General features: G+C 39.8%; 1 protein-coding gene across 4 annotated transcripts in view; it reads left to right on the top strand.

The window, feature by feature from the left end:
• rmnd1 (required for meiotic nuclear division 1 homolog) overlaps positions 1 to 23,357 on the top strand; it is a 138,454-nt gene that overhangs the window by 71,364 nt on the left and 43,733 nt on the right. For all 4 annotated transcript variants that reach the window (XR_011886866.1, XM_072265627.1, XM_072265626.1 and 1 more), the window contains 4 exons: positions 1,569 to 1,677; positions 16,566 to 16,641; positions 19,143 to 19,182; positions 20,081 to 20,181. Coding sequence is in view for 3 of the 4 variants with exons in the window: in XM_072265627.1 (XP_072121728.1) it covers positions 1,569 to 1,677; positions 16,566 to 16,641; positions 19,143 to 19,182; positions 20,081 to 20,181 (326 nt within the window). In the remaining variant the exon portion in view is untranslated. The remainder of the gene's footprint in view (positions 1 to 1,568; positions 1,678 to 16,565; positions 16,642 to 19,142; positions 19,183 to 20,080; positions 20,182 to 23,357) is intronic.

The raw sequence follows: 23,357 nt of genomic DNA on the forward strand, positions 1-23,357 counted from the left end.
TTCCCACAATCCTGATTGAGAAGTTGCAGAGCCTCGGCCTCTGTACCTCCCTCTGCATTTGGATCCTCAACTTCCTAACTGGAAGACCACAATCTGTGCAGATTGGTGATAACGTATCCTCCTCGCTGACTATCAACACTAGCGTGCCTCAGGGGTGTATTCTTAGCCCACTGCTCTACTCTCTATATACCCATGACTGTGTGGCTAGGCACAGCTCAAATACCAGCTATAAATTTGCTGACGATAGCCATTGTTGCTAGAATCTCGGGTGGTGATGAGAGGGCATACAGGAGTGAGATATGCCAACTAGTGGAGTGGTGCCGCAGCAACAATCTGGCTGTCAATGTCAGTAAGATGAAAGTGCTGATTGTTTTCTTCAGGAAGGGTAAGACAAAGGAACACATACCAATCCTCAGAGAGAGATCAGAAGTGGAGAGAATGAGCAGCTTCAAGTTCCTGGGTGTCAAGATCTCTGAGGATCTAACCTGGTTCCAACATATTGATGTAGTTATAAAGAAGGCAAGACAGCGGCTATACTTCATTAGGAGTTTGAAGAGATTTGGCATGTCAATGAATACACTCAGAAACTTATAGTTGTACCACGGAGAACATTCTGACAGGCTGCATCACTGTCTGCTATGGAGGGGCTACTGCACAGGACCAAAAGAAGCTGCAGAAGGTTGTAAATCTAGTCAGCTCTATCTTGAGTACCAGCCTGCAAAGTACTCAGGACATCTTTAGGGAGCAGTGTCTCAGAAAGGCAGCGTCCATTATTAAGGACCTCCAGCACCCAGGGCATGCACTTTTCTCACTGTTACCATCAGGTAGGAGATACAGAAGCCTGAAGGCACACACTCAGCGACTGAGGAACAGCTTCTTCGCCTCAGCCATCCAATTCCTAAATGGACATTGAATCTTTGGACACGACCTCACTTTTTTTATATACAATATTTCTGTTTTTGCACGTTTTTTAAAATCTATTCAATATACGTAATTCATTTACTTGTTTTTTTTATTTTATTTTTTTCCTCTCTGCTAAATTATGTGTTGCGTTAAACTGCTGCTTCTAAGTTAACAAATTTCACATCACGTGCCAGTGATAATAAACCTGATTCTGATTCTGAAATCAATGGAGGACCAGCGGAAGGAAAACCGTGAGCTCCAACTTGTGCACATTCAACTGTTCCATTAAAATGGGCCCTTTTTGTTTTACTTTACTAACCCTTTAGTCAAATTAAGAATTATAAAGCTAACTGGTCTAATTGCATATAGGTGTACTGACTATTATTTTGTGGTACTGATTTGTAACAGGGTAACAAATCATGCAGCATCCACACAAACAGGAGGTTTTGCACCTCAATCTCACAAGTTTGGTGGGACCAGAGATTGTCTTCCCTAGACTTACACAGCCGACAGATCCTGAGGGCACATTAGGAAAGTCTCTTTGGAGCAAATGGAATTTGTAGAACTACATTTTTTTAAACTGTAGCCAAGTAAGCTTTATTTGAGATGAATACTTTGTTGAACTACGTATGCTAACGGTTTTATCACTCTACCTCATTGGACAGGATCTGCTGAAATGTACAGCTTTCGCAACAGCAGATGAGTATCATCTGGAGAATCTTTGCAGTGATCTGTTGTCCGCTGGTTTTCATGAAATAACAGACTTACCCAGAGGTGAGAGTAATCAACAGTATATCAGTGATTTTAATGTTTACAAAAATACACACATTCTAAAATTCTTACCAAGTAATTTAATCACATTGTAATGGTTCTAACCTTGTAAGGTTTGAAGGAATACTTAGTCAAACGATGGAACAATGCATATTAGCTATGGACAGTGAAAGACTGCAAACACAGGACGTCCAGGAAAAGCTGCCACCCCATTAAGTGGCTCTGCAGAGTCTCGCTGAGATTTCCACACCATGAATCACCCATTTATTTCAATGGTAATTCTTGGCTTGAAAAACACTGCAGGTTTTTAAAACCCTTCTACTTCTGGTTTAGGTTTTTTTGGTTTTAATTATTCACATCACTTTTAATACGTCAAATGCCTCAGATAAACGAGCCTCCCAGCTTTGGCAGGAGACAAAGCTTTGACAGCCTTGCCTCTTGTCACAGGCTGTTAGAGTATTCTGGAAGTGAGGCCTCAGCAGTATGCCTACTTAGTCTTACTTGCCATTGAGATGATCTGATTTCTAAATGGAGAAGATCATCTTCTGCAACCAGTGTGGGAGACAAAAATTGTAGATAATTATTCCAGGTGGTAGGCTAAATTCACTGTAATCTGTCATGTTACATTGGTTCTCATCTTGCTGGTATGGGACAGCTCAGAATCAATTGGATATTTTTCCTCGCCTTGCTAACTATGTTTCATTTGACTTGTGAGATTACTCTCTGATACAGGGTGCCTGTTAGGTTGGTGAACAGAAGAACAAATTCTCCTTCCATAACTGTTGTAGTTTAAGGATTGAGGAATAAAAACAATGATGGAGAATGAATTAGAGTGAATTTTAAGGGGAATTTTAATTTCCAAGAACAATAATTTATAAATTGGTAGTTGAATGTAACTTGTCTTCGGTGAATACACTTACAGGTTTTCTTTTAGTGCCAACAAAGTAGCTTCTTGCTGAAGTCCTGATGGGGAGGTGATTTCTTGGGTGGCATGGTAGGGTAGCAGTTAGTGTAATGCTTAACAGCACCAGCGATCAGCAATCGGGGTTCAATTCTCACTGCTGTCTGTAAGGAGTTTGTACATTTTTTTGATTCCTCCTGCAATCCAAAGACATATGGGTTCGGGTTAGTAAATTGTGGGCATGCTATGTTGGTGCTGGAAGCATGGCAACACTTGCAGACTGTCCCCAGCACATCCTCAGACTGTGTTGGTTATTGACACCAGGGACACATCTCACTGTATGTTTCGGTGTACATGTGACAAATAGAGTTAATCTCTGTAAGTCAGTGGTTTAATTATTATAGCTGGATGAGTACTTACTGATGCATGTAAAATCTGCAGGAGATGTTAATTAAATATTTTCCTCATTGCTTTAAAATTGACTTGTGTAACATAGGTTTCTTGGAATGGGAAAATAGGTGAGTTCAGCGCAGTAGTTAAGGTGTTTTTTTTTAATTCGTTAATGTCTAATACAGTTATTTTTTTACTGCAGGTATTTAAGTTCCCTTTAGCAAATGTTGGCATGCAGTACTTGCATTTTTGCGGCTTTTTGTCAGCTTGCAAAGATACAGGATCAGAATTGGAGGCATATTGGATAGGTTTGTTGGCACATCTAAAAGGAAAACCATTAATTTCACAGGAGTAGTAATCTGTTGTGAAGGAATCAAAATGTGCAAGTGATCAGAGAAGCAGAAGTTGTAGGAAGGACTACTTGCATTGGTGGGCTTTGGTTTGCAATCAGAATTGTCGTGACAAGTGATGGTATGTATTTACAGCTAGATACTGGAAGGTTGACACCTAGAAATTCATCTTCTGTCTTAAGAGCTACATAGCACAGAATGGGCCCTTCAGCCCAACTCATCCATCCACCCTAGAGGCACATATTTTTAACATTTTTGTTAAAGGAATTTGTGTTCACCAACAGGGCAAGTATTTATTGCCCCTCCCTAATTGTCCTTGAGATGGTGCTCGTGAGCTGCCACCTTAAACTGCTACAATACTCCTGGTGAAGGTGTTTCCATAGTGCTGTTGGATTATGAGTCTCATTTCCTTGCTACATCTAAGGAAGCCATTCAAGCCACCACATATTTGGCTCTTAAGGTAATCCATTAACATATCACTGAGCACATCTACACAAAACTCACCATCTATCATCAAAGATCCTCACACCCAGGCCATGCACTTTTCTCACTGCTGCCATCAGCTAAAAAGTAGAAGTGCCTCAGGACTCGGACCACCAGGTTCAAGAACAGTAACTCCCCCTCGATCATCAGGCTCTTAACATAAGATGATAATTACACTCATCTATTGAGATGTTCCCACTGCCAATGATCACACTTTAAGGATTCTTTATCTTGTTATTTCATACTATCATTATTTATTGCTATTTATTTATATTTGCATTTGCACAATTTGTTATCTTTTATGCTCTTGCTCTTTCATTGATCCTGTTTACAGTTACTGTTCTATAGATTTGCTGAGTATGTTAGCAGCGAAAAGAATCTCAGGGTTGTATGTGGTGACATATATGTACTCTGATAATAAATTTTACTTTGAACTTTATTTTCCTATTCTGCACAGATATTCACTAACGGTTACACTTGGGGTAATTTACAGGGGAAAATTAACCAAACAGCCATCATGTCTTTAGGATATGGGAGGAAGCCGGAGCATCTGGGGAACCTGCAAACTACATTGGAGGACAGAATTGAACCTGGGTCTCCAGAGCTGTGAGATTGCTGCATATCTACACTGTATTTTAGGCATAGTATTTATTTTGGTGGTTCAGTCCCGCTTCTAGTCAGTGATATTGGTGGTTAATGACTTGGTATTGGTGATGCTGTTAGATATCTGGGATAAGTGGTTGATTTTCTCCCGTTGAAGATGGGCATTATCTGACACTTTTGAGACAGAAGGTTACTTGTCCATGTCTGAATGTTGTCCTGCACTCGTTGCATGCTGTAGACACATTCAGAAATAGACTGCTTCATTTTGTGAGGAGTTGTGGAAAGAACTGAACATTATGTAGTTATCAACAAATAAACCCACTTCTAATCTTATGACAGAATGAAAGTCATAGATGAAGCAGCTAAAGATGTTAGGCACATGATGCCTAGGCACCCTGGTGCTGGGATGATTTACCTCCAATAATATCAGCCATATTCCTGTTTTCAAGGTATGGCATCAGCCATTGTAGTGTTTTCCTGTTGATATCCATTGACCAGTTTTATTGGGTTGCCTTGATGCCACACTAGGTCAAGTACTACCTTGATGCCAAACCCAATCATTCTTGGCTTGCTTCTAAAATTCAATTCTTTGGTCCATGTTTGGCCAAGGCTGTGATGATGTCTAGAGCTGAGTGGCCCAGTTAAAACCCAAACTAGCATCAGTGAGTAGATTATTGGAGAGTATATACCACTTGACAATGTCTTTGATAATTACCATCATTTTGCCAATGATTGAGATAAAATTGATTGGATATTACTTAGCCTGAATTGGATTGTGAAGGAGACATACCTGGCCATATCATATGAAAGATGCTGAAATCTCCATGCCGTATGATAGATCCTGGAAACTTTTACAGGCTGAACCCAGGTTTTCACAATGTCCATGGACTGTTAGTCCAGATATTTGAGTTACTAGTCTGTAACTTAACTGCTGCACTACCATTATACCTGATGTGGTGTATGTTGTGGTCTTCATTTTGTAATCTGTCTCCAAATACAGATGTTTCTGCGGATTAAGAACAGAATGAGCATTAATTAAGATTTCCCCATCTAGCAAGATTCCCACATATAAAAATCACATCAACAGCACACATCAACATCACAGCAAATACCAATTCCTGTAGACCATGAGGAATATTGCTCCATCAAAGCATGTTTGATGTCTGAGCACAGGCAGAAGTTCATCCAGGTGTGCTGCAGATCAATGTTCTATCTCTTAATTTATACATTAGTGCAAGACTGAGATAAGCAGATTTGAAGGCAAGCTGAGGAAATGTGGGATGTCCTTTGTTCCTGATATTGGGACAGAGCCATCAGTCAGTTGCTGGAGACCCAATACAGTGTGATCACTATGTGCATCAGGCAGCACGCTGTTGGAACTGTGTATGTTTTCATGAAGTGTATTCCAGAAGACAGGGGTTGTGCTTCTTCTTGCCCAAAAGAAAAGACAGTTACAAGTTGAGGTAAAATGAAGCAGCTCATGACTCATCTTTGGACAAGACAAGTGTAGAGCATGAAGGTAGCTGTCATTCACTTACATTGCCATCAAAGAAGTCCTTGTATCCTGAAGGTTCACCCGGCGTAAGAAGTTAAAAAGAAAATTGCATTGTCCACTCCTAGTACTGGAAACAGATTGCTTCGTCCCCTACCTCTTATTCAAATAAACATTCCTTCAGCTCATTAATTGCTTTTCAATATCCTGTCCTTCAGGTTCCACTGTATATTGACATGTAACATTGCCACTCTACTGCTTAATGAGTAAGATGTGATGCTGGTACTAGAGAATATTTAATAAAATAGAAACCATATTTTGTTAAACATCCATGTGCAATTCCTTGATTAAACAGAATTTCTTCAACTTCTGTTTCCTGTTGCTTCTGAGATGCATTTGTATGATATATTTTGGCTTTTGGATTCCTTAATAGCCTGTACCATCAGCTTCTGTCAGGGTAAGGTTCAGCCATCAGGACAAGGAGCAGCATGTAGGTACTCAATCAGAGACGTGTTGGGAGGAAAATCAAGTGAGATGCAAGAGCATTTTCAAGGAAGTTCTCTTTTATCTCACTGACCACTGACACTAATATTTCCTTCTAGGTAAGTGCTATATTATTTGTCTGCTGAAGTCTGGCTTCTTGAGTACATGAAAAACATAGCAAGACTGCAGATATAGTACCCGTCATTATGTTTAATAAGTCCATGGAGAATTTGTTGCAGGTATTCACCCTGAATAATAATAATTGGTTAGGTACAAAGAGGATCTGTATTAGCTGATAATTACTTTATTGATTCAGTTAAAAGCAAACATGCAAGTCACGAAAAACTAAATATCAGTGTGCATACACATTGGGTTTCTCCAACCCTCCTTGAACAGTTAAAGAGTAGAAAAGGTAATACACTATCTAGCTGTTCCTCTTCATTGCAGTATAATTTCCATGTTTCTAATGTTGGGTCATCCATTTCTGCATAGGTGCAATGCTATATACAATTAAAATCCTGTATTCTTATTGTCCTTCTTAACAGATTGAGCTTCTGTGTTTCGATTTCATTGGCCTAATTAGCCTGTGTCAGCCTCAGAATCAGGTTTAATATCGCTGTCATATGTCATGAAATTTGTTGTTCTGCGGCAGCAGTACATTGCAATAAATAATGATAAAAGCTATAGATTACAATAAGAAGTATATACAGTGCATTCAAGTTAACTGGGCCTTCAGTTAATCAAGGCAGCTGTTTATTTGGGATAACTCTTAATGAACAAAAGCTAATCAAGAAAATTGCCGGGATTGCCTTTGCTTGTTGGGACACTATGCCATTTAATTGGGGAAGGAAATTGCTACTGAACGAGTTCTAACTAGCGTCAATCACACACACTTGTGTGGCCTTTAGGTGTTACACCATGCTTGGAGCAAACAGTTTTTAAATAGCGTTGGTTGTGTGTCTTTGTGTTCAAAGAGCAGTGATTTTTGTCACTGATAGTTGGTGAGAAATAAGCAGTAAAACACTTCAGAACAGTTTTGTTCACTGGGGTTTCAAGCATTCAGGCTTGGAGATGGCAGAAATGGCCGGAAATGAAACTAAAATGATTTCACTAATTCCAACATTTTAGGAACTATGAAGAATTTGAAGTTATTGACAATCAATTCAGATTCAAAGTACATTTATTATCAAAGTATACAATCCTGAAATTCGTCTTCCCCACAGTCACGAAACTAAGAAGACCATGGAACCAACCCATTCAAAGAAAAAATTCAAACATCAAAACCCCTCCCCACATCCAAAAAAATCGTACAAATGGCAACAGAATAAAATGAGTGGAAAAAAAACAGAATATAAATCATAAAATCAAAAGGTATATTTCAGTATTGTTCACCTCAATATTCATTATCTGCAGACCGTACAAATTCAAAAATAGCCCAAAAATAGGAGATCACAGGGTCACCAGATGCTGCAGAGGTTTACACAGGTGAAGTTTCATTCTTCCTTTCCAAGCTTGCATAAAAGGCATTGAGCTCATCTGGGAGAGAAGCATCACAGCCATTCATGTGGTTAGGTTTCGCTTTATAAGATTTAATGGCCTGCAAATCCTGCCAGAGCTGTTGTGTATCCGATTCCATTTCTTATCTCAATTGGAACTGTTTATCACCCTGAAAATAGCCTTCCATAGGTTGTGCCTGGACTTCATGTATAGTTCTGGATCATCGGTCTTTAATGCCACAGATCTAGTCCTCAGCAGACTACAGATTTCCTGGATCATCATGGCTTTTCATTGGATCTGGCTCAAGCTTACAGCAACATTACTTTATTACTTTTCCACCAGGCTTGTGCCTCTTCCTTTAAACTTGAGTCACTTTCTTTGGTCTCCCTGAAATTGACCCACTCAGTTTAGCTACAGTAGGTCAGCCAAACACTGTGCTCAGACTTCTTCAGATCACAGACTGTTTCTTCCATTAGCCTGTCACTTCTAACTAATCAAATAAAACAGCTTCTTATTTGCAAATGATCTCTGGTTTAGCAGACTATCAGTAGGGACTTCACTGTGTCCGCTTCTGGTTGCTCTGACCAAACAGTCCTTGAGCAAGATCCAGTTCACAAAATAGTGGCCACAAGAACAGTCTCACAAAATGGCAGCCTTCACTCCTTCAACCCTGTTGCAATTTATTTTGTCTACTCCCACTGCTCTTGAATGTTTCCAGTTAAATGTTTTGCAGATTTTACTGCCTTTCTGCTCAGTACTCACCTGTCTGCTCCGTGTAGCTTAAGCATGGTATGTTCATATGTACCTGGCTAAATTGCTGCAGCACCTTTGCATTCCCTATTTCAATGATCATCTTCAGATCCTCTCCCGGCTGAACAAGGTTTGTCCTTTAGTCTGGACTCTCCACAGCACCTGCTAACACTCTTTGTATGAACTTATGAGTGATGTGGCAGCAAATGAAAACTCAATTAATTCTCTAATGGGAGTATGAATGACTGAAGTGTGGGTATCTGTTTAGGGGGTATGGCTGTTATGGAAGTGTCTTAATTTTGACAACCATTATATTTATTAACAAATCACTGGGGTGCGCATGGGTGCGGTGGGGAAGCCCATATATGTCAGAAATATACAGTTGCAAGAAATAGTTTGTGAATTCTTTGCAGTTACCTAGTTTTCTGCATTAATTGTGGTCTGATCTCCATCTAAGTCACAATAATAGACGAACACAATCTGTCTAAACTAATAACACACAAACAATTGTACTTTTCCTGTCTTTATTGAGCACATTGTTTAATCATTCACAGTCCAGGCTGGAAAAAAGTATATGGACCCTTGTATTTAATAACTGGTAGAACCTCCTTTAGCAGCCGTAGCCTCTACCAAATGTTCCCTATAGCTGCTGATCAAACTTGCACAACGGCGAGGAGGAATTTTAGACTAATCCTCCATTAAAAAAACTCTTTCATATTTCTGGGATACCTTGCATGAACAGCCTTCTTCAGATCATGCCACAGCATCCCAAGTGAATTATGGACTGGACTCTGACTTGGCATTCTAAAACACAAATTTTCTTCTTTTTAAAATCATTCTGTTGTTAATTTACTCTTGTGTTTCGGATCACTGTCATTCTTCTGTAAAATGTCTTGATACAATTTTGAATTCATTGTTCGCTCAATGATTGCAAGCTGCCCAGGCCCTGAGGCAGCAAAGCAGCCCCAAACCATGATTGTCCTTCCACCATGCTTCACAGTTGGGATAAGGTTTTGGTGTTGGTATGCAGTGCCATTTTTCCCTCCAAACGTAGAGTTGTGGATTTATGCCAAAACGTTCAACTTTTGTCTCATCTGTCCACAGAACAATGTCCCAGAAGCATTGTAGAACATCCAGGTGGTCTCTTACAAACTTGAGACTGTGCAGCAATGTTTTTTTTTGGAGAGCAGTGGTTTCCTTTGTGGTGTCCTTCCATGAACAATTCTTGTTCAGTGTTTCTCTTATAGTGGACACGTAAACAGAAACTTTAGCAAGTTCTAGAGATTTTTGCAGCTCTTTTGCTGTTACCCTTGGGTTCTTTATCACCTCCTTCAGCACCGCCTATTATGCCCTTGGTGTGATCTTTGCAGAATGCCCACTCCTATGGAGAGTAGCAACAGTACTGGGTTTCCTCCATTTGTATATATTTTCTCTTACTGTAGACTGATGAACATTTAGGTCCTTAGAAATGCTTTTGTAGCCTTTTCCAGCTTCATGCATCTCTACAATTCTTCTAAGGTCTGCTGAAAATTGTTTTGATGGAGGTATGGTGCACATAAGCAGATTTCTCTTGAGAAGAGCAGGCTCTGTCAGTAACCTGATTTTGTCTGTTTTTTTTATAGCGCAGTACAACCCCTACCTCCAATCTAATCTCACTGATTGGAACACCGGACTCCAATTTGCTTTTGTAGAAGGCGTTACCCCAGAGGTTCACATACTTTTTTGAAACTAGACTGTGATTGTTTCAATGGTGTACTCAGTATTGACAAGTGATACGTGTTCAATAAAGACAGGAAAAGTACAATTGTTTGTGTGTTATTAGTTTAGGCAGGGTGTTTCTCTATTATTGTGACTTAGATGAAGATCAGACCACATTTTATGAGTAAGTAATGCAGAAAAGCAGGTAATTGCAAAGGGTTCACAGAATTTTTCTTGCAACTGTACATGCTAATGTGAATATCGATCTGTGAACTCCTGGCTTCTACTTTTCTGCAGAGTCTGAATAAACCTACAAGTGATAGAGTGGAAGTGAATGACTGGGGAAAAATGCATAATTTGCATAAAATTGGGTGAATATTAGTAGAGGATGGAGATATGGGGAGCCAGTGAAAGTTAAGGCAGAATGCAGCTGAAATCCAAGTGTGCATGTGGAGTGAGGGGATTGGCATTACTGACAATACTGACACATGTTGTCCATCCCCAATTGCTCCTGAACTGAAGAGGCATTGAGTCGAGCACACCTGTGGATCTGACTTCTGCTTAGGATAGACTGGGTAAAGATGGCCAGTTTCCTTTGCTGAAGGATGAATTTGAAAATGAGAGGAAAGAGGGTGCGTAAAGCGCAGAGTGTAACTGTATCAGCAAGATTCTCAACACTGCATCCTGGACTTGGATAAAACTCTTCTGTTGTGCATAACCTTTACATGACGACACAGGAAATTAAAGGAGTAGGACACTTGGTCTGAAAGATTCATGACTTGATGGGCCGAGATAAGATGAATTTTAGGTTAGAAGAGCAAGAGACTTATCTTATTGAAGCATTCAAAATTCTGATGGTGCTTGATATGATAAATTTGGATCTGAAAATTTCTTCATCCACTGCAAAGTGAATCTTTGAAACTCCCTGTCAAAGTGAACTATACATTTAGTGGCCACTTTATTAGGTACACCTGATCAGTTAGTGCAAATATGTAATCAACCAACTATGTGCCAGCAATGCAGTGTGTAAAAGCATGCAAACATGGTCAAGAGGTTCAGAGTGGGTAAGAAATGTGATCTAAGTGCCTTTGACCGTGGAATGATTGTTGGTGCCAGGCAGAGTAGTTTGAGTATCTCAGGAACTACTGATCTCCTGGAATTTTCACACACAACAGTATCTGGAGTTTGCAGAGAATCGTGCACAGAAACATCCACTGAGCAGCAGTTCTGTGGGTGAAATGGCTTGTTAATGAGAGAAGTCAGAAACCAGAGTAGTTCAAGCAGACAAGAAAGCGACTTTAACTCAAGTAATCACGCGTTACAACAGTGGTTTGCAGAAGAGCATCTTAGAATGCACAACACGTTGAACCTTGAAGTGGATGGGCTACAGCAGCGGGAGATCACAAATATACCCTCCTCGACCGCTTTAATTAGGTACAGGAGGCACATTAAAAAGTGGCCACTGAGTGTAGAGACTCAGTTGCTCAAAAAATTGATTTAAGATGGGGGTGGACCACTAAGAGTGAGACAGGAACATAGTGTGTATTTTACCTGAAACAGGAAAATTCAGTTTTCATGCCACTGGGTTGAAGGCTACCCAAATGGAATACAAGCTGCTGTTCCTCTAGTTTGTTTTTGCCCTAGAGACAGACATACTGGTTGGAAATGGGAGAGGTGTTGAAGTAGAATGCAACCAGAAGCTCAAGGTGGATGTTGGAGACAGAATGCAGGTGTACTGTAAAACACTTGCCTAGTTTACACTTTGTCTCACTAATGGAAAGGAAACCACATCAAGAGCACCAAATGCAATTGACAGGTTTGGAGGAGATGCATGTGAATCTCTGCCTCACCTGCAAGGGCTGTGTAGGCACCTGGATGATTGTAAGGGATAAGGTGTAGAGACAAGTGTTGTATTTTCTATGGTTGCATGGGAGAGCGACCAGGTACAAAGGAAATGGGTGGGGAAAGATGAGTAGACTAGGGAGTGATGAAGAGAGTGATTCCTGAACAAAGCTGTAAGATAAGGAGAGAAGTTGTGACTGATGTGGAGATCTAATTGAAACTGGTAGAAATGGCAAAGAATAATCTGATGGATGTGGAGACTAGTAGAGTGAAAGGTGAGGACCAAGAAGTTTATTAGCACGAGATTCTGTAGATGCTGGAAATCCAGAGAACACACAACAATGCTGTAGGAACTCAGCAGGTCAGGCAGCATCTATGGAAAGGAATAAAAAAATCAGCATTTCAGGCTGAGACCCTTCATTGAGACTGGAAAGGACGGAGGAAGACTAAAAAGGTGGTGGAGGGGAAGAAGTTCAAGCTAGAAGGTGATAGGTGAATCCAGGTGAGGGGGAAGGTAGGTGGGTGAAAGGGCAATGAAGTTAGAATATGGGTGGTGATGGGGGCAAAAGATAAAGGGCTGAAGAAGGAGGAATCTGATAGGAGAGGAGAGTGGACCATGGGAGAAGGGAAGGAGGAGGGCAACCAGTGGGACATGATAGGTAAGGAGAAGAGGTGAGTCAGAATGGGGAATGGAACAAGAGGGAAGGAGGAGGATGAGAAATTACTGGAAGTTAGAGAAATCAATGTTTATGCTGTCAGGACATTGTCACTATTCTGTCCGGGAAGGGCTAGGTGAGAAGCAAAGTGCAGGAAATAGAGGAGAGAGTGCCAGCATTTCTGTTGGAGAAAAAAACTATGATTCCTGGAAAAGGAAGTCATTTAAGAAGTCCTGGAATAGAAATCCTCATCTTGAGAACGGATGTGGTGGGAAGGGAGAGACAGAGGCAAAATGATAGTATCCTTGCGGGAGATGGGATGGTAAACAGTGCAGTTAAGTTAGCTGTGAGAGTCCAACAATTTGTGAAGATATGAAACTCATAATGTATCTTTCTCTCAGAAATTGTTTAATTTATTTTACACACTAAGAACATTATGCACCTTTATCTACTTTGCACTTATGAAATAAGGTAAGGAAACTAATGTTGAAGATATTTTAGGAAAATTATTTTATTTTATTTAACGATTATTGTTTCAGATGAGTTGTAATTGATATATGGGTAATGAGGTCCCAAATCTAAATAAAAGCTAACCTTGGAATAGTCAGCAGTATTTGTGGAGAGTAAAATACAAATTAATAAAGATAATGCTGTCATATTGAGCTCAAGTACTTTTTGATTACAGAAATCAACAGTTATTTATATCTTGTGTATTATTCAACTGCTATTCAATCCTCTGTTTGGAAAAATGAGTAAAGTGCCTATGTTTTCACATGTTTAATTCAACATAAACATAGAACTTAGAAATCTACAGCTCATTACAGGTCCTTGGCCCACAATGTTGTGCTGCCTACTCAAGAAACTGCCTAGAATTTCCCTACCGCATAGTCCTCTATTTTTCTAAGCTTCATGCACCCAAGAGTTTCTTAAAAGACCCTATTGTATCCACCTCTACCACCCTTACTAGCAGTGCATTGCATGCACCCACCACTCTCTGCGTGAAAAACTTACCCCTGATATCCCCCGCCCCGCCCCCATGCCTACTTCAAAGCACCTTAAAACTATGTCTCCTCATGTTAGCTATTTCAGCCCTGGGAAAAAGCCTCTGGCTATCCACACGATCAATGCCTCTCATCATCTTGTACACCTCTAATCATCTTATACACCTCTATCAGGTCACCTGTCATCCTCTGTTGCACCAAGGAGAAAAGGCCAAGTTCAATCAACCTAATTCTCTTAAGGCATGTTCTCCAATCCAGGCAACATCCTTGTAAATCTCCTCTGCATTCTCTGTATAGTATCCACATTCTTCCTGTAGTGAGATGACCAGAACTGAATACAGTACTCCAAGTGGGGTCTGACCAAGGTCTTATATAGCTGTAACATTACCTCACAGCTCTTGAACTCAATCCCACAGATGATGAAGGCCAACACACCATACGCCTTCTTAACAACACTGTCAACCTGCACAGCAGCTTTGAGTGTCCAAGGACATGGACTCAACGATCTCTCTCATCCTCCCCACTGCAAAGAGTCTTACCATTAATATTATATTCTGTCTTCAAATTTGACCTACCAAAATGAACCACTTCATACTTGTCTGGGTTAAACTCCATCTGCCACTTCTCAGCCCAGTTCTGCATCCTATCGATGTCCCGCTGTAACCTCTGACAACCCTCCAGATTATTCACAAAGACTATTTTCTGTTTAAACGGTGTTTTTTTATAGGTAGATAGATGAATAATACTTTATTGATCGCAAAGGAGTTTTATCCCCAAGCATTGAGGGCTGTATGGTGTTGAAGGCACTTGAGAAATCAAAAAACATGATCCTCTCAGTGCTGCCCTGCTTATCCAAGTGGGAGTAGGCTCTTTTCAGCAGGTAGATGACAGCATCGTTGACTGCAGTGTGCTCCTGGTAGGCAAACTGCAGGGATTCAAAGGCTGATCTGTCTAGGAGTCGGAAGTGAGCCAGGACCATCCTCTCTAGGGTCTTGATGTGTGAGGTCAGGGCCACTAGATGTAGTCATGCAACACTTCTGTTTAGCCCTTCTTGAATAATGGGACCACACATGATGTTTTCTACAAGGTTGGGACCCTTTCCAGGCTGAGACTTAGATTGAAAACATGCTGTGTGACTCCACACAACTGCCCAGCACGCTCCTTCAGGACCTTGGAATTTACACCATGTGGTCCCAATGCTTTGCCGTTTCTGGGTTTCCCCACAGCCCTTCTCATCTGCTTAGTAGGGAAGGTGAGTCCATGATGACTGGGTAGTTGGTGGAAGGTGGGGTGAAGTTCGGGATGATAGCAGTTGGTTTGTGGAGGTGTGGATGGTAGGTGTAGGGCAGGGAGGGGATGTAGACAGTGGTAGCCTGTGTTGTTCATCTACATGTTCAACTGGAGAATGGAGGAGGGAAGAGGAGAGATGTTGTTGCTGAGGGAGCATTAGGCGCCTCAGCACCAGGACTGGTGTGCTCAAGGGGTGTGAACAGGAGGGCAATTGTCAAACATATTGAAGAATTGGTTTAATTCATTAGCCCATTCACGGCTGCATTCCAAGGCTCTATAGCTAGGCTGATTAAAGCCAGTGATGTTCTTCATGCCTCTCCACACCTCTCATGTGCTACTCTGCCTAAGCTTGTTCACCAGCTTTCTCCTGCACATGTTTCAATTCCTCCCTGTCTTCTGATCTAAAGGCTCTCTTTTTGTGGTTGAGAAGAGCCTTTAGATCTTTGGTGACCCATGGTTTGTTGTTGTTGTTGAGGAAGCAGCAAACAGTCCTTGATGCTATTACAGTATCCACACAGAAGTTGATGTAGCCAAAGATGCAATCAGTAAGTCCATTAATGTCCTCCCCATGTGGTTCACAAAGCACATTCCAGTCCGTAATCTCAAAGCAATCCTTCAAGGCTTCAGTGGCCTCTGGAGACAATTTCTTTGCTATCTCAGTGGTAGCTAGCTGTTGCTGTACTTAGAGCTTATACAAGGGCATGAGGTGAACCAAGTTGTGATTGATCTTCCAAGTGGGAGGAGAGTTGTGGAGCTATATGCATCTTTAATATTTGCATACAACAGATCCAATGTTTTATTTTCTCTTGTTTGACATTTGACAAACTGATCGAAGGTAGGGAGGGTTGTCAAGAGAGAAACATGGTTGAAGTCTTCCGCTATTGCGATGAACTCATTGGGGTGGTGAGTCTGCAGTCTTGTGATGGTATTATGTATGATGTCACAAGCAGCATCGGGACTGCATCAGGAAGGCGGAATGTAGACAACGAGCAATATGACATGGCTGAATTCACGCGGTAGATAAAACAGATGCAAACTCACGCCAAGTAGTTTGATGTCAGGATGCAGATTCAGTCTTCCACAGAAATGTGACTGGGATTACACCATTTATTGTTCACAAACACAGCAAGCCCACCTCCTTTCCTCTTAGATTAACTCTGTCTGCTCATATCATTGAAAACCCATTCACAGTCGTATTGGAACCTGGGATTTCCTTGTGTAATCGTCACTCAGTGAAACACATAACACTGCATTCCCAGTGTTTGTTCTGTGTTCTCCTGAGTACTGCTAGTTCCTTCATTTTATTTACCAGTGATCTTAAATTCCCCATTATGATAGACAGGAGATATGGTTTTTATCTCCATTTCTTCTTGTGCCATTTTTTATGGTCGTTTATCATTACTATATTATAAAATTTTTTGCAGATTGAATTTTTTTCTCAATGTTTGTTCTCAGATGCCTCAAATGTCCTGGTAATTGGAACTGAAATGCTGGCCAAGCCAAATGATTATGGATTAATTTTCCTTTTCAGGTAAGTTTGCTTGAAATTTCTGGACTGGCTAGTTTATTTGAAGATGCTGTATTGGTTGAGTGCATTCTAATAGTCAGGGTACAATTACTATCTTTTATAGTTCCCAGAATAGAACTAGCAGTGCAACTATAAACACAAAAGATTCTCCAGGTGCTGGAAATCCAGGATGACATGTACAAAGTGCTGGAGGAACTCAGCATGTCAGGCAGTATATAGAGGAATAAAGAGATGATGTTTTAGGTTAAGATTCTTCATCAGGACGTGCTGACTCAGAAACATTCTCTCCATAGATGCTGCCTGACTTACTTAACTGATTTCCTCCAGCATTTTGTGTGTGTTAATTGTGCGGCCCATCAGATTTCTACTAAATTGATAGCCATTCAACAGAAGCATTCTCCAAATGCATCTCTATTATTCTGTCATTTGAAACTGTTCAATAAGTGAAGGTTGAACAAATAGTAAATTATAAAGGGTGCATTTAGATAGATTTTAGTTGAACATTAAATAACAAGGATATAGATATTGATTTATTATTAGCACATGTACCAAGATACAGTGAAAAGCTTTTGAATGCCAAAGATACTTCCAGTATTTGACAAATCATATAAATATTGACAGTTCTTAATTTCAAATGTATTTATGCATCAAAGGCAGACAGTTTTACAATTTCTGAAGTACACGACCCTTTCTTTATCTAACAAGAAGTAGAATGTTAAACCTAGGTCATCGATTACGTTTATAGTATTTATAATGCAGGAACTGGGCATTCAGACCTGCATATCCATGTGAGTATATGTGCCTCTACCCTTTATCTAACCTCATCATCATATCCTGGTATTTCTTCTCCAGTGTATGTTTCTCAAACTTTGCTGTAAATGCATCTGTTTATCCATCACAATTTCTTGTTCATAATCGCTCTAACTACTTTCAATGAGTGGAAAAAAAACTCCAGAATTTCCTATTTAATTTAATAGCTATTATCTTTGACATTTGACCTCAAGTTTTAGTCTTGTCCACATGTAGAAACTTCTGTGAATTAATACTATAAAAATATTTCATAAGTTTAAAAACTGTATTACACTGCACTTGATCCTTATTCTGTAGAAGAGGGTTCCAGCCTATTCAGTCTTTCCTGATATGTGCAATCTTTCAGCTCTATCTTTCTTTCTAAGCAAATTTCCAGGGTAGTTATGGCTCTGGATAAGTGAACTGTTCTGAGATAGAGTAAAAGCTTATATTTCAATTATCTGATGATTAGAATTAATTTCAATCTGCCAAGGATCTCATTTGGTCCTTGTATATGAGAATTGTTGGCTTTTGTTGAACTTATGACACCAAAGACTGTCTTGGCACAAATTTGTTTTAAGACAGGACTTCTATATGTTAAGCACTAAATAAATTTTCAGGTTCAGCAGTTTTATATGATGGATAGGCAAGCCAGTGGGATCAGAGTTTCTTGTGGTTAACTGGATGAACATGCCACCCATTTTAATGCTGCTTTCACATGGACTGCAAAATGGTGGTCAGTCTAAACCAATCCTCTGTGGTAGCTATGGTTAAATACAGGGCATAGAAACTGAAAGAACAGGAATTATATGTGAGTCAATTTGTAGCACACGTCTGATTCTAGCAATATCTCGATGCAGGTGGGGGAAAGAGAATGGAAGTGTGCATCTGCTTTCCCTGACAAGTTAATGACGAAAGTCTGTATCTAATTCATGCCAAGTCAAAGCTGACAGCAGTGCGGCGAAGATCCTACAACAGCAACCAAGAACAGAAGTTTGGCTTTGCAAACCTAAAGATTTTAAGACCTTAGAAAAAGCTCATTCTGTGTGGTTGCAACATATTTGGGAGAAGCATAGAATACAGAATTGTATGTTTTATCTAATTTTAAACAATTTCAATCCAAAAAAATTATAATTCTATTGCCTGAATGAAGCCACATATACCTTCAGCAGAAACCGAAATCTATTCCATTAACATATATTCAATTTTCAAAAGCCCTTTTCACAACTATCACCTTCTTCATCTTTAAAAATTTCTAGTCAATCTAAAGCTTCTCTCTCAATCAGGGGTCAGTATCTTTAAAACTCTGTACACCAAGCTCTGCAGGTTCTCTTTCCTCCATCCCCAGACCCCAAAACTTCAAACCCCTCCACCCCTGTTAGCTTCTAGTATAAACTTGTCCAATCCTATCAGAGAGCACTTCTCTAGCCCTGTGACTCAACTGTCTTGCAGCTTTTTCTCTATTCTCTAAAATATGAAAACTCTTTCCTTTTCTTAAAAAAAAGAAAAAATGCTGTTTTATGAAGAAGTGTGACTACTAATAATTTGAGTAAAATAAATTACCATTTTACATGTTATAGATTGCTTCAATCATGGGGTTCCTAAAGCTGTGAAATTATATTTTATCCAATTTATTATCTGGCTGTTAAAAGGTAACAGATGGTCCTCTCTGGGACCTTCTGCAACACTAACGGTTTTATTTCTTGCACATTCAGGGAGGGCTCTGTTGTCTTTTGGAATGTGGAAGATAAAACAGTAAGTTGAATCATTCTGTATGTATCTAGGGTACAGTTTTAAACTGCCTACTCATTATTTGTCTGCGTGTTTAGTCCAGTCCCCATTTTTAGATGACTTGGTATAAAACATTTGTCTTCATTTTAGCCTATGAGACCTACTGCCCACTGGTGCAATAATATCCTGGCAACACACAAGGTTTCAATCTTTGCAATATGCTGTCTACTGGTGTCTCTGACAGCTCTGATTCTACTAGCCAATGGGGAGTATTTGTCATTTGTTTTTTAATCACATCATTTTACAAAACCTGGGGACCTGCTACCCATTGGTGTCATGCAGTTAATTCTCTTAATATACAAATGTAATTGTTATTTGATGTCAGCAGATTTCAGTATTCTGCATTTAAAATAAGCATTATTACTACTGTAGGTTTACTTATTTACCAGCTTTTTAATTATGCAGATGCTAATTTCACAAGAAGTGGTTCCACCATAAATAACATTCTAAGTAAATAAAGCTAACTATGGAAGTTCAACTAAATATTTTTAAAACTGGTTGGAATGATAAAACCTTCCAGGAGCTTGTGCACTGACTCAAGATATCAAGGTAGAGATTAGTCATTTATCAATTAAGTGTTGAGTTGCAACAGTATACAGTATTCCTTCTGTATAACCTTAGACATTCTGACTGCACAACCTGAGTAATAATGGGCAATAAACCATTGGGTTACTGAAAACATTAAAATTATGCTGATTGGAAAATCTTGGTTACAGTGATCTTCTACAAATTGAAATTGTTAAGAGATAATATTTTGGTATGTGTTTGTTTTTTATGTGCTTAAGTAGTTTTATAAAAGCCCCTTAATAAAATAAACATGAACTATTTTTACCAGACCTTCCTTTGTAATGGCTAAATGTAGGTGAAACGCATCATGCAAATCTTGGAGCCACATGAAATCCAGCCATATGAAATTGCTTTGGTCCACTGGGAAAATGAGGAAGTCAACTACCGGATTTTGGAGTAAGGACAACTTATTATGTTAATTGTTTAAACTGTTTTCAGCATGCATCTGAAACTTGAACGCCCAGAAAAATCAACATGTTACACTTAATATCCCACACTCCAGAGTCTGCAGCCATTTCACTCAAATCCTGCTAGAAGGCTGTCTAAGCCAGACAGGAGTCTTTAAATCAGAGTGCCATGATTTCAGTAGGTCCCCAATGCTTCAATTAAGTATTGATGTGATTCAGGAACTGCAGCCCAGTACCATAATATGCTGTCTATGACGCCTATATGTAGGTTGGTATTCCTTCAGGTATTTGTTCTCCAAGGCATTTCCAACAGGACTGAGGACTTTAAATCGATGTAGAATACTGAAAGAGGGACATGACTGTAGGTTGTGGAAAGGCTTGGCAGGCAAATATATTTTTCGCCTATTTGCACTAGCACAAGCTGATCAAAGGTTGCGGGAAGAAGAAATGAGAAGAATTTTCAGTAGAAGTCTAGAAATCAGTTTGTGGGAGTGCAGTGATACCTGTGAGCTTCTTTGTAGGATAGTGTGCAAAGCCATAATGGCAACAGTATGGAGCAAAAAACAAACTGCTGGAGGAACTCAGCAGGTTAGGCAGCTCTTATGGAGGGAAATGGATAGTCACAATTTAAAGGTTGAGGCCTTTCATCTAGACTCAGATTTCAGCATCTGCAGTCTTTTATGTCTCCATGACAGTAGTATGGATTCCTGCAGTAACACCTTGATGGATACTGTTTGGGCTCCCGGGCATGCAGGATCTCCGTTCATTAGCTGTGGTCTTGTGATTGCATCCATTTAGTCATGGAAAGGAGCTTGAAGACTTGTACAGCCAGATTTGGAAACAGCTTCTTTCCAACTGTGATAAGACTGCTGAACGGATCTGGGCCGTACCCTCCAAATATCCGGACCTGCCTCTCGGTTTTTTTGCACTACCTTACTTTCCATTTTTCTATTTTCTGTTCATGATTTATAATTTAAATTTTTATTATTTTTACTATTGATTTGTAATCCAGGGAGCAGGAAGCACAGAATCAAATATTGCTGTGATGATTCTAGTATCAATTGTTTATAAAGTATCTAAACTATCCACAAAGCTGATGCTGTACTCCTGCATGACATTGAACATTGCTTTCTGGCAAACATGACAATGCACCATGCCAATCTGCCCCATCAAAGAATTCATTTCAATCTTCTGCAACACAACTTATGCGCAACCATAGCCCTGCTATGAGCTGGCACCTGCACTATCTTGTTCAGCACACCTAGGCTGGTATCTTGCTACATGTGTACCTTACCTCTAAACTATTCTCTGTGTCCAAGTTGGTGGGTAATGAAATCAATTGATAATGTCTCTTCTTCGTCGCTCTCTTCCATTATCTGAGCGGGCTGTAGTTCCTAGCTATCTAAATGATTAAAGGCACAGGGATATGCTACTAAGATGTTGGTAAGGAAAAGGTATGGGGCGCTTGATGGTGGTGGGTGGTTGGGAAGTTAAGTTGAGGTGAGAGATGCATTCTTACTCTATCTTCAGCCCGGGAAGCAAGCAATGGTGGAAAGAGGACAAGTGGGATGTGAAGTGAACTAAACATGAACAATAATTGAAACTTCAATATTTGTAGCCAGTGCAGAGACTTCTAGCTGACTACTCCAATAATGGCCAAACTCATCACATTCTCTCTTCTGGTGGTGTGGGGAGGTGTGATGGTTAGAACATGGAGATGTGCTCATCTTTCTCCATTCAGTTCCTGTTGCATCCGGTTGTAGATCCCTTTCTAGCGACCCATCAAAGAAGGCTGAGGAGACTACTTGGGTGACAGGCTGTCATTGGATGAGCAAACAAGGAACATCTACAAGCAGTGAGATGTGGGTGTGAGGCTTTAGCAGTACTATATGTGAGAGCTTGCCAAGGAGCAAAGTAGGTACAAAAACTGATTGTAGATAGTAGAATGATAGGTTGTGGTGAATTAAATACTAGTTAACAATGGTAGTCCTATTGGTAGAACGTAGCACTTCCCTAGTATTGACCACTAGTGAGTGAGATAATTGAATTTCTAAGATCACTGATTTGAGATCCTTTGAGCTAAGTTTGTGAAATTCACCTCTTAGGCTGTCTGTACCCCACATTTTTCATCTGTGCTGGGCCACCAGTAGAAACAAATAACCTCTTTTCCTGGGCTTAAATTTAGGAATACAATTCTGCAAATAACACTAATGATCTGCAGACAAATATTTACACCTCTCAGAAAGATGCAGTACCTTCACTGGATTCACTGGGCAATGTTTTTGCACCACAGGGTGACATAAATTAAGTCACTGATACAGATGGCATAACCATCCATGAGCAATCTTTCACTCCCTCGGGTCAAAAATAAACTACTGGCTGTTTTTAATAGCAGGATACAATTTCTGCTCAAGAATGAGTTTTGTAGTTTTCTGCTTTTGATTTTCATTGTCACCCTCTTGGATTTACATTTCTAGTCTGCTAGTATTTATGAAATATCTTTGTTTTGCAAAAGTCTGTGTGTGGAGTAGATGGAGAAACTGGTGGACTTTTAAATTTCTTGAACCTTGCCAGACTAGTTAGCCTAACTGAAGTGAACGCTGTCTACAGATTGGTTTGAAACGTAGTATTCTTAGTTGTAGTTATGTTGCAAAACAAACACTTCCATTCCCCATCCCCTTCAGAAACACAATTCGACTTGACATCAGCCCACTTCATTCTATCAACAGGGATTCCCTCATCTTTCCACATCTATTGCACCAGGTCTCTAGAGACCAGAGATTGTGCCAGATTAGGTTGATGGACAGATTAGGGAAGCAGTTCTTTGCCCTTGCAGGAATGATTTTCCAGATTCCATATTGCCCATCTTAATAACTTGGTTAGATAATATCAAAGAACAATTGTCCTGCTATGTTCGGTGTCAATAAATTACTTCAAAATTTTCTTCAGAACTGGATTTTAGGAGAGAAAGATTACAAATTGCTGAGACATCTACTATAGAACAGAAAAATGTAAGGTAGGGAAAGCTAAGGTTATTCGAGATTGGAGAATGCACATAAATGTTCTCTTTCCAGGGCATAAAGCTTCTGTATTTTATGGTATTAAAGTCATCTTTAGTATTATTGAAAACCAGTTATGAAGATTACGCAATTTAACCTTTTACTG

This window comes from Mobula birostris, chromosome 8 (assembly GCF_030028105.1).
Source record: "Mobula birostris isolate sMobBir1 chromosome 8, sMobBir1.hap1, whole genome shotgun sequence".
In the NCBI taxonomy this organism is placed as follows: domain Eukaryota; kingdom Metazoa; phylum Chordata; class Chondrichthyes; order Myliobatiformes; family Myliobatidae; genus Mobula; species Mobula birostris.